We start from the raw sequence: 12,227 nt of genomic DNA, 5'->3' as shown, positions 1-12,227 counted from the left end.
AGTATAAAAAACATCAAAATCCCCAAAATTGGAGTACAAAAGTATATGTAGTGAACATTCCCAGCCCTTGGCACCAGCTGTTCAGCTTTACAGGTCTCCTCTTATCACACCTCAGTACCTGTTAATATGGATATAATCTCTGTATTACATACTGCCTTCCATAAATGGGAAGGCTGCATGGGAAGGAAATACTGGGCATCGTTATGTTAAGAGGGGAAAAACGCTTCTGCTCTGAGGAACTTGCTTTATGAAGATGGAGGAAGACACAGGCCTGGAGGGTGAGGGGTTAGAAAAACTACCTGGAATCTGTGTGATGGATTTCAGTTTGTTGTGAGTGGTGTGGCAGGGGACCCTTGTCTGTTAGATGTATTAGCACCGCACAGGAGTGATGCATGTATGTATCACATTATGATGCTGCATGGGGCTAGCAGAGCTAATTTAAAATGAGCTTGTCTATCTTTGGGAAAGGGTAGTGACATCAAGACTAAGCAGCTCAGGTTAAACACTGTCCTATTTCTTCCTGTAGTCAAGCCAGGCAGGTTTCTGCAGAGTTACACTGGAAACAGACACGTCAGTTTCTTTGGAGTGTTTCCTACAGATGCTTGTGTTTGGAGTGGAAGCGTCATTAGGAACAGCTAGGTTGAACTACCTTTGCTGCTGAACTATCTGATTTTTCCCTAGTCCTAAAATTGTTATGATTTTTATTTTAAAATGGTGTACTGTCTGTCTCTTGGTGCAAACAACAGTTAGAAATAAAATGTGTCCAGGAAGCAGAGTACTCATTGGCTGAGATTTGTCAGGTGTAAAGAACAAAATTACAGCAGAAGGCAGTCTTAGAATGATACTCTGCCCAAGGGACTAGCCTTTACTGGGCCACTCTTTAAGCTTCCTCAGTGTCAGAAGGGTTGTTTTATTAAGAGATCTATAATAGTGAGCAATGTGAAGCCATTCCACATTAGGATGCTTTGTTTCTTCATCCTGGATGCGTTGGTGATCAGACCAGTCCAGTTCCTGCTAAATCTATAATTTTTCTGTTTTATAATCTGTTTTGCATGTAAAATGGTGTTTTGCTTTGCAAGAAAACCTGTGGAGGTGGCTGGAGAGGTACTTTTTTTACACAGATATGTATTGCAAGCATTTACTTAGGTATTAGGTGTTCCTTGCACTTCATTTAACCTCTACAGAAAGCATTCCTGGTTATTGTGATTAAATACTGTAGCAATACACAATACGCAAAAGGGAGGTGTTGCGGCTTGTGTAATTTTGAGGATGGCATGTTCTAGCCTAGTAGGATTTATTCTGCCTGGTAATGTATTTGGAGATTTACTTTTGTTCTCTTAATTTAATGAGGAGAACTCCTAATCTTACTTGTTTGCCCTGCCCCCCCATCAGTTTTGTGTGGCTATTTTGGTTTAAGCTGAGCGTTTATGAATTGTGTGCATGTTTCTCACAAATTTCTTTCAAAGCTAGCGATAGAAATCATATCAAAAGCAGTTGATTATTTTAAAAGGATTAAATAATTACATTGGGTATGGCCATTGACTTAAGAATTCAGATGTGAATATGAATTTTAGGGTTTTTTCACGTTCTCAAATGGTATTTTTATAACTGTTAGTACTGAGCGATTTGTTTATCTTGCCTTCATTACTGTTGCAATGGTCAGTCTGATCCCAACAGGTCGTGAACATCTGCTTGGCTTTATACCATGTACTCTGACTGCTTTGAGGGAGTTTATGCCAGCTTTTTGTTTTTATACTGAGTGGGAGAAAGGTTACACAACTGATTGCTGGAGGGAAAGGCACCCAGCCTTACTTTAACATTTCAGGAATTCTTACTTGGTCTTGACACTTAAAAGCAATTCATCCACTAACTGCTTTAAACTTCTCTTGAATCTTCTTACAAGTCCGTCCTTTCTAGGGGACAAGACAATGTGGCTCCTTCTGAGCCACAAAGCTCAACTAAAAGTGGGGTTTTTCATTCAGGGTTCTTTGTTAGGCAGCATAGTGAGCGGCAAGCATTATACTCATCTGCCATTGATCAGCAGGCAGCATGGCAGAGTCAGTTGCCAGATAACTTGAATCAAAACTGGGATTCTCTTCTGTTTAATTCCTTATGCATTATATCATGCACTTTCCTATTAGTTATTTTCTCTCATGCACTATTTAAATTGGTAACTATTGAATCTGTGCTAAATATGCACTCAGTCTATTCATTAAGAACTTTGATACTACCTTGTCTGCATATTTGCCCATGCAGTACTGTAGGTCGTTTAATTTATGATGGGCATTCTGTCTTTTAGCTTATTATGTAGTGATTTATCAGTCCTACATTCAGGTTGCAGTTGTTACGTTACTTGCATTGTTGGATGTGTTTGATTTTCATAGCATTGTTCTAACCTTTAGCACAAAGTCTGCTGATAGAAGGTTATTTGTCAAAAAAAAAAAAGGCAATTGAGCAAATCTGATCTAGTGGAATGAGTTTAACTTGGATTAGTATGTCTTGTCATTTGATCATGTGGGTTTTTTTCTTAATTAGGTATTACAGCCCTAAACCAGGAATTACTCTTATCACTGAATCATGGCCGTTCATTCCCAACATCTGGAAGTACTGCTGTAGGGTAACCAAAGGATGAAAGGGTATAGCCTCATTGGTCTGCACGGGCTCATTTAGGAGTCGGTAGCAAAAGTTTGTGGGAGAGGGGTCATTCTGGTGAACACGGGTTTGCCTAAAAGGAAGGCTCCTTGCCACATGGCTGAAGTGTTAGAGAAGCTTGTGAGTGTCTAATAGCCTAGAAGGTGAACTGCTGTGTAGAATTCCAGTTTTCATATAGAGGCATCTAAAACAATGAATGTGATTCTGTTGTCAGAGAGATTGACTAAAGCCTAGCATATAGTTAAATACATTAAGGTTTTTTTTAAATTTTTTTTTTACTACCTTTCTTCTGGAAATACTCAGTAATAGCATTTAAAAATTACAGGATTTTTCGAGTAAAAATGTTTTGTGTCGACTGGTGTCTTTCGCTGAGTGTAGACAACTAGTAGAGAAGGGATATTAAAAGGGGTAACAAAATGAAAATGTCTTTAAACTATGCTTTTAAAGGTCTTGCTTAACAGATTTAGTATACTTGTAAATCTCTAGGATAATTAAAGCTAGAAAAGAGATAGAATTGGATCCTTTCATGTCTCCCATGGAAGGGGAAGACTGCAGCAAGGTAGAAGAGGTGGGAAGACTGAAAAAAGAGTTCAGTAGGTGCTGCAAATGCTCAGCATCTCTGAAAAACAGGCAGTCCCTGTTAACCTGATTAACTGTTGGGTTTTGTACTCCAAAGAGGCCCGTTGGGATTGCTGGCCATGTTCTGTTAAATTCAGTTAAATGCTGTTTGGTCATTGTATGTGATCTCTAATTATGTTGAACCAGAAACTGCATTGTTCTTCTGTAGTAGAAACTGCAGTAAAATATTTTACAGATGAAGTCAGTTGTGCAGTTTAAAGGGTTATGTCAACCACTGTTGCAATCAATAATGCTTTAATATATTTGTGAATTCCGCATGGCTGTGCCACATGCAGCACGCTGAAAATTGGCTTTTGTAGCAGTCCAAATAGGTCTCATATCAGAATATACCAGCATTAATTTAACTGTAAATATCACACAGAAATAATGTGGAATTATTACCAAAAATATTTGGGTTTTGTTGGAATAGCCTGGCCTATATTGTCTCAGGAACAATCAGTGTAGATATGTGGAATTAGGTTAATAAAGAATAAGATTATATTGTCATTCAAATCATTGAGGTACCAAACAATTCTCACTTGAGTGCGTACATGACTTCATTGAATTTATTGAGATTGTTCACCTTTTAAAACTGAAGGCTGTGTTTAATTACCTTGCTGAATTAGACTCCTATGAAAGAAGGTAGAAACAATATGATGATGGTAATAAGAGCAACAGATGGAAAAAGAAAACCATATGGTACATAAAAGATCAAGTGTTAACTGACTTGATGACTGTGATGGTGGTGAGTCTTGATCTTTTGTAGTTTTATATAATCCTAAAATTTAGTTGTTTCACAAATGTATGCTGATTAGTAACCTAATGCAGCATTATCTAAAGGACAAATCCATTCTCTTTCATAAGAACTTACTCTTGATTTACTCTCCATACTACTTCTTTGTGAATCTGATATTTATAAATAAATTCTAGTATCATGGCCAAAATATTGTCTAATTTATATATCAAAGTGTGGTCTAATTGTTGGGGAGATTCTGTAAGAATGTTACAGCAGAGATCAAGTTTTCTGTCAGGCAGAATATACCCTTACATAGTTTGGGATGTCTGTACCATAGACATTCACTTAAGGCCTAGCATTATCCATCCACTGTAAAGAAACTATTTTAAGAAACAACATTGGTTACGAGCAACATTGGAAAATGAATGTTTCTCTTTCTCTAAATATGCAAAATGTAATTTCTTTCTATTTACTCCTTAGACCCGTCTATTTTATTAATAATTACGAAATGAAATTAACGTTACAGGATGAATAGGATTCATTTAAAACGTCTGCTCCAAAGCTAAATGTAATTTTACAGGGAGGTTAATTCTTTTCTCATTGGGGTACTGAAAGGCATTGTTCGTTAAAGCTTACGGACTGATTCATCTTAAGTAAATGTGCTATACAGTTGTCAGTCAGTACACTGGTTGATGCAGTCTGCTTAACCACTCTTACGAGTCATGAGACTTTAAAAAAAAAAAAAGGGAGGGGTTGCAAATATAAATAACACAGCATTCTGTTTTGGATAGTGCATAACATTACACTTGAGAGAGAAAAAAAAAAAAAGATAGTATACCAGAAAGCTGTAAGAAGGTGTCTTGTTTCAACTGATAACATATTGACAGGTTTTTTTCTGAGTGTAGTTGCTGGGCAAAGGTTAAATAGTGGAAGAATCATAGTAGCCTTGACTAACATGTTGAATTGGCAAACCCAGTGCAAAGAAAATGGAAATTACCAGCTATTGGAAATACAAAACGCACTTGGAAACCAAACCCTTAAGCAGCTAGTTTCCATTCTTTTTTCTTTTTTAATTTTGTGGGAATTTCCATTTTGAAATAATAGGTGATAAACAGTTGCTCATTATATTCAATAAGAAGTTAGAAAATGCTCCTATCTGTTCATATGAAAAAGGTTAAAAACTTCATTCTTTGGTCTACTTAAATACAGAAGTTAAATTCCCCTCTTCTCCCTCCCACCACATCGAAAGCATCAAGAATGTATTTTTTTACACTTTTTTTGTGTTAGTGTATTGGATACTGCTATTCTGCATCTTCTGAGTACATAATTTTATAGCCTTTCATTGACCATTAAAAAGTAAACTGTCTAAAAGACATCCTGCCTTAAAGAGGGGGAAAAAAGAATGCTAACTGAATTTTGGTTATAAAAACACATACTTGTTACAGATTTTTATTAATTTAGTAAATTTTATGTATACTTAAAGCTTCTATAATTTTTTTCTTTCAGTTGCTTTTGCCAAGGATAAGCTACTTGACACTGGTAACAGACAAAGTGAAGAAACACTTTCAGAAAGTTATGAGACAAGAGGAAGTTAGTGAAATATGGTTTGAATATGAAGGTACACCACTGAAATGGTGAGTTTGTTTAACTTTGTACCTTTACTCAATTTATCATGTAAAGAGTTATCAAGTTCAGCCAGTGTCAGTACTTTTCCTAAACTAATCACTCCATTGGGTTTCAAAGATGGCAAAAGAGGAGGAGGGTAAGAAAAGCATGTTTTTTGGGAAAAACAGAAGAAGGTTTAATGTTGAACATATTTTTGATTATTTGGCTTGTACTTACTATATGTATAAGGCAGAGGTTGTGCTGCACCTGTTGTTTTTGTTCTAGTTGTTACTGTAACACAAAATGCCTGTGTCTTTGGCTTTACTGTTTCTTGCAGTAGAATCACCAAATAAATTTTTATTTAGCTTATTCCACTTCTTAAAAGATGCCTGATAACACAGATAGGAAGTATTATTTCTGGAGTCTGAATGCCAGCAGGATATATGCTTAAAAATAACAAAACATGTGCGTAACCTTCACTTTTCACCGGTGTGATGTGTGCTTGTACTGTAAAACAGATAGTCTAATACTGACACACCAGCTCTTGTTGAATTCAATTAGTTCAACTTTATTGAACTAATTGCTGTTGATTCTATTTTTGTTCTGTCATATGGTCTATTAAAAGTATCTTTTTTTTTTTCCTAAGAGTTTGGGGAATCAGACTGACATTGTTTCATTTACTTAGTTTTCATAAATACTGTTAATCAGATTTTGTTTCTTTCTATTTCTGCCATAAAGAGTTTGAAAGGAAGTATTCTGAGAGCTGCAGTGTTTGCTAGCTCTGTGTAGATAGTATCAGCTCTCCAGAAAGTATTTAGTATTTTGAATGCTGAAGAGATTTTATCTCTCTGTTTCCTGTATCATAATAGGAAAGAAAACTACCAGTGACTGTTTTTAGCTTCTTGAACCTGCATTGTCTTGTGATTGGCAAGCATCACATCATGGAGGCCCTTTAGACTTGGTGATGCAATATATCTCTTCTAGTCTTTTGTTCCTTTGAGACCAACCTAGTGTAAACCTTGAAAATATGTAAACAGAAAAGCATAAAAACTAGCTTTTTTCACTTTTTCAAAACTGGCTGGCAAAACCAGCTTTAGACTTCTATTTAAAATATCTGAAATCTAACAATGATTGGTTTCTTGGTATGCCATAGTGACCTTGAGTCATGGATACTGTCTAAATAAACAGCAGGGTACCAAGTTTGTCCCAGTGTGTTCATAATCTTAGGTAGATAATGGGAGGAAACTTTATAAGTTTTCACTGAAGTTGTAACAAGAAAGGGAAGAGAGGCTTTTTACTTCAACCAAAAACAGATCTGTATTTTCTGTAAGTTTTCAAATACCATGTTGTTTAAACTAGAATAAAAAAAAAATTATAGAATATAGGTATAGAGTAAAAATATAAATTATAATTCTAAAATTAAGTGAAGAGTTAGTAAACTTATTGAACATTGAAATGAAATGAATAGTGTGATTATGATCTGCTAATGAAGGCTCTGATCTTTCAGAAAATCTAAGCATATTCTACCAGGAGCAGCTCCGCTGATTTCAGTGGAATTGCTTTTCTAAGGAAAGTGCTATGTGCAAACCATTATTTTAGGAGAATGGTAATCCCCCTAAAGAACTGAAGCTTGTTCCAGGGAAGACCCAAATACCAGAACTGAGAATTAGATTGAGCTAGTAGGTTGTAGAGAAAGAACAGCGAGCATTAATGCTTAATCTTTTTAAGTACAACTTCTGCATTCAGAATCAAATAGAACTTGCTAATAACACTGCTTATTCTAATTATTTACTTTGCACTGGGAGGTCATATTGCTTACAGTCTGTGTGTTTTCATACCTGGTTGGGATGTAGTGTATCTCTCTTCAGCTGCAGCTCTTCTGTTTTCCAGTGAGATTTTGGAGAAAGTCTGAAACATAGTTTCAACTTCATGGTCTGCAGCACTCAGGCCAAGCTCCTGAAGGAGGATGAAGCTCTCCGGGTCTGGAGTTATGGGGGCCTGGGGGCCTCCCACTGAGGTTGTTGGGGCAGGGGAAGATGGTCTCCTTGCCTGCAAGAGGTGTGTGCTGGGGGAGGGTCTGTGTCACCAAGTTAAGGAGCTGCAGGAAGAGGTCATCGGACGGTGCATCATCAGAGACTACAAAAGGAAATGGATCAAATCTTCTCAGAGACCCTGCAGCTACAGGAGCCTAAACCTACAACTGCTTTGAAGGAGATGCAGGCAGAATCTGTGGTTATTGGATTGGAAAATAGTTTCCTAAGATAAGGAAGGGCTGGAAGCTTGTGACTTCTGGCAGCAGGAGGAAGGCTCCTTTTCCAACTGCATTTCTGTAACTACAGGATAGGTTCAGTGCTCTGGCTGCAGGTGAGGGACAGAAAGCTCTGTCCAATGATGCATCTGAGGTGGCTGTGCAGGGGCACCAGGAGGAAGTGGCAAATGAAGTCAAAGTTCTGCATTCTGCTTACTCTCCTTTATCAATCTCTCTAGAATCTTGAACTCTGCCATTTCATGGTCACTGCAGCCGGAGCTGCCACTGATTGTCACATCCAGAACTATTTTGTCTTGTTAGTAAGTAACAGATTCAGCTGTGGGTCAGCTCTGTTCATGATACAATGCCTGTATCAAGAAATTGTGACCTCTTGTATCCCACCATGTTGCTTTTCCAGCAGATGTCAGAGATTAACAAGAACCAGTTTCTGTGATGCAGAAACTTCTTGAGTTATTTAAAGAAGACTTTACTTCCTCACCTGGATTGCATGATGAGTAACAAACTCACCATGACGTTGCCCTTACTAGTATCTCCTCTGATTCTGAACCACAAGATCTCAACCAACCTGTTGTCTGTCCCATTAAATTTCATACATCTAAGCTGCTCCCTCACATGGAAGACAACCCTCTTCCCTCATCTGCCCTGTCTGTCTTTCCTGAGCAGCTTGTGTCCATACATCCACAAGAGCATTCCAGTTGTGCAAGCTGTCTCACCATATCTCAGGTAGCCCAACACTGTCACAGTTATGTCACTGCATTATGTCACTAGTTTCTCCTGCTTGTTTCCCAAGCTCTGTGCATTTATGTACATACACTTGTAGTAGACTCTCTTCTACCCTCTTTTATCACTTTGAGATCTCCCTTGTAGCTGTCACCTTTCACCACTTGCTTTCTACCCATGTCCATTAATTTCTACTTGTCTGTGGGTTGGTATTCTCACCCCTGTTGTTTATGGTCTAAAGCTTTCCTCACCAGGCTGGCCAACCTGAAGGCAAAGATACTTTTGCCCCACTTAGATGGATTTTATCTCTCCCTAGCAGTCCGTTATCCCCAAAGTGTCCTGTGGCTGTAAAAGCCAAGTCCTTGTTGTGCAGCTGGCATGACCAGTTGTTGACCTGCAGCTATTGACCAGCATTCATGCCCCTCTGAGCCTTTCTCCTTCAATGGCAAAATTGTGGAGATGCCACCTTGGCCCTGGAGCTGTATAGTCACCCTTGATACACTCAAGGGTTCCCTTGCAGCACTTAGGATTTGTGCCCATGTGGTTGAACAGCAAGGGCTAGTAATCCAAGTACAGGACAAACCTCGCCAGTTTGCAACTTCTTAAGAAGCAGCATACCTCTGCAGGTAGCAAGTGAGATTGGCAGATGGGGGAGGGCTCTATCCCCTGCAGGAGGGAGTCTCCTACTGCTATGACTGTTTCCTCTTGGTGTGGATGTGCTGTTCAGGCTGCTCTGATGCTTCCTCAGAACTTCCGGCCCCTTGTGCCATTGAGGCACTTGCTGCAGGTGGAGAAGGAGCCTCCCTTCTCTTGCCAGAGACTGCAAGACTCCAGTCTTCCCCATCTTGTGAGTCTCCATTCACCACTTCAATGACTGCAGACCCTCTTTCTGTGCAGCTGGGAGTTCAGGCTCTCATCTCTGCATTGATGGCAGTGAAGATGCCATTAATCTCTTTTTATCTTCCCTGATGCTGTGCAGCCCACTGACCTCCTGCAGCTCCTTAACGTGGTGACATAGCTCCTCCACTAATGCACACCTCCTCTAGGCAAGGACATTTCCTCTGCTTGCCCCAGCCCTCAGGAGATGTCCCAAGCTCTCCTGGCAGCTTGAGACCTGGAGGGCTGCATCCTCTCTCAGGAGCTCTGCTTGAGTGAAGGCCTCTGATGTGCCAGTGGTGGTTTCTTCAGCAGATGCTAGGGGACAACACCCTATAGCTTGTTACCACCCTATTTGAGCACTTGCACATGGCCTTCAGCAGAGTTTCTGTCCCTTTTCTGTGGATTTTGCTCTAGCCCTGGTAGTTGCACAGGTGTCTCTAGTACCAACTGGATGGATGCTTGACCCTTCCTAATCCAGAATCAGTGGAAGGTCAAAGCACCATTTGATCAGGCATAGCTGAAATATTGTTTGAAAATGCTAGCTTTTGCTTAAAAGATCTAAGAAAAATTTATTTCTTGCTGAATAGTAAAGGAAAAGGTGAGACTATTGTCCGAGGCAGCCAAAATTTCCCTCAATGAGACATTTGTTCATAGAAATACCTGAACGCCAGATTTTGGCCGCTTGGTACACTTTGCTCCAGAACTGTCTGGGGTACTTAGGATTTTTTTTTTCCTGGTTTTATCAGTTCATGTGGCATGTCTTACTGAATTACCACAGTAAATTATTCTGGTCTGAAAACAACCTACCGACTCATGCTGTCACTTTCTGCCCTGGGTTCAGAAATAAATTTTTAGAAAAATAGTAATTAATTTTCCTTACTGTTCATCTGTTACTTGCAAAAGGATTTTAAGTACTTAATGTGGTGTTTTCCAGGACTTCTCTCACACTCTGAAACCACCTTCTGTATAATAATAAAAATAGTAATAAATTGACAATGGCTGGAAGACAAGGTGCTGTTAGACTTCTATAGATTGAAGACTTTCCAGAACCAATCATTATTCTAGCAACTTGTAAAAAAAGATTTGTGGTCTCTTAGACATTTTCTCTTTGATATTTTTCCCATTATTTCCTTTGAGAAAGTTCTGCACAGTCCGCCTGTCCTTGGCTCCCACTCTAGTTAAGACCGGTTTGATTTCAACAATCCAATAATATTTTTTCAAAATGATACCTTTCTGGGCTGGATGTTTCCCTTAGCTGTTGTTCTGTTTGTTTGCTCTTTTCTTGCAGGAGGGAGGGGGGGAGCAAATCTTTAAAGGCTCTCTTGGGTTTTTGAATTCTTTTTTTTTTTTTCCCCATTCTCCTGGTTACTGTAGGCTCTAGAGAGCATTTGTGTATTTCTTTAATTGCAATGCCTGTTTTTCAAATAGAAGTTCAGAAACTGCATTGCGGCAGTACCACCTGAAGCAAGATCTTTAATGAGGGAATGCTGGCTCATAGCACAAGGTAGACACACGCTTAAGAATGGAGTGAGGGAATGTTGGGGGGGGGGGTTTATTCCATGTACAGATTGACAAGTCGTCTTTTCTTCTCAACTTCTCTCTTTGTACCTCCCTTAATTCTCTATCCTGCTTAAGAAACCAGGTTTTATTATGAGGGAAATATAAAGAATAGCTTTAGTATTATTACATGGAGTGCTATTGTTTCCAGACTCTTAAAAAATGCTTGTAACTATATCTCAAAAATAAGTGAAACACAGCATTATGTACAGGCATTACCTAAGGCTTCTATTGGCTTCAGATTAAATGCCAGTGTGTGAGAACTGGAATTTGAAGCAGGACATGTCTTATATCTCAGGATTGCTTCATTCCTGTTGTGAACTTTACTCTTCATGGAAGGCTGCACTTCTGAATAGAAAACCATTTCTCTCATGGTCTACTGTCTTCATTAATCTCATGTGTTCTGCTATGGAACAAAATTAATTTAGGGCTGGCCTCTTTCAAAATAAAAACCATCTATCAACTGTTCAAAGCACAAGGATTTTACTGAAGAAAGCTTGAGTACATGAACTTAATTTTGTAATCTAAATTGGGTAGAAAATATAGAAGTAGGCCAAGAACTGATACTTTTTTTTAGCTATATATTTTGTTGTATAAGTTGTAAGTAACTGAAAGTCATTGTTTGTGTTCATCTAATTATCAAAGGAAATCTGATTTTTGTTACTTAGCTCACCTGGAATACCCGTCTTTCATGGAACTCTTGCTGACTCCCTGTTGAAGTACTCAAGACATGATTGGGAGACAGTAGTAAAAAGTCTGAGTGGTAAAAACTTGAGCATTAGCAGAGAATTGGACTAAATCTGGATATGCATTATCTATATTCTTTATTCCCTTTGTCAGGAAAACACAGTTCTAGATACTTTCTTGATATTTCTCCCTATTCTTTCTTTTAAGAAGTTACAAATGCAATAGGTAAGTTCAAGAATTGTTGTACTGGTTTTTTTGTTTTGTGTTTTATTTTGCTGTTGTGGTGACTTTATTTTAGCTTTGGGATTAGCTCACCCGTAGAGGGTGCTAAAGCACTGTTGTATGAGAGGTTTAGCAGGTCAGGAAGTTGGCTTGGCACAGGTGCTTTTAGAGCAATGCTCTCGGTTATTGCTCTCTGGACTTTCAAAACTTAAGTACGGGCTTGGCTCTGTGTCCTGTGATTGGTCCCATTTAATTCAGTGGAGCTACTGAGTTTACGGTTAA

The 12,227-nt window shown here is 38.7% G+C and overlaps 1 protein-coding gene across 5 annotated transcripts in view; it reads left to right on the top strand.

Annotated features, from left to right (window-relative positions):
• Positions 1-12,227, top strand: part of ATG5 (autophagy related 5) — a 112,800-nt gene that overhangs the window by 3,552 nt on the left and 97,021 nt on the right. For 4 of the 5 annotated variants that reach the window (XR_012775219.1, XR_012775218.1, XM_075498474.1 and 1 more), the window contains exon 3: positions 5,513-5,640. Coding sequence is in view for 3 of the 5 variants with exons in the window: in XM_075498474.1 (XP_075354589.1) it covers positions 5,513-5,640 (128 nt within the window). In the remaining 2 variants the exon portion in view is untranslated. Of the gene's footprint in view, positions 1-5,512; positions 5,641-10,907; positions 10,984-12,227 lie in introns of those variants that run through there. The other variant, XM_075498475.1, reaches the window with a different exon arrangement.

This window comes from Mycteria americana, chromosome 3, assembly GCF_035582795.1.
Source record: "Mycteria americana isolate JAX WOST 10 ecotype Jacksonville Zoo and Gardens chromosome 3, USCA_MyAme_1.0, whole genome shotgun sequence".
In the NCBI taxonomy this organism is placed as follows: domain Eukaryota; kingdom Metazoa; phylum Chordata; class Aves; order Ciconiiformes; family Ciconiidae; genus Mycteria; species Mycteria americana.
Note: the sequence above shows the minus strand (reverse complement) of the source record. Positions and strands in the feature narration are given on the sequence as shown.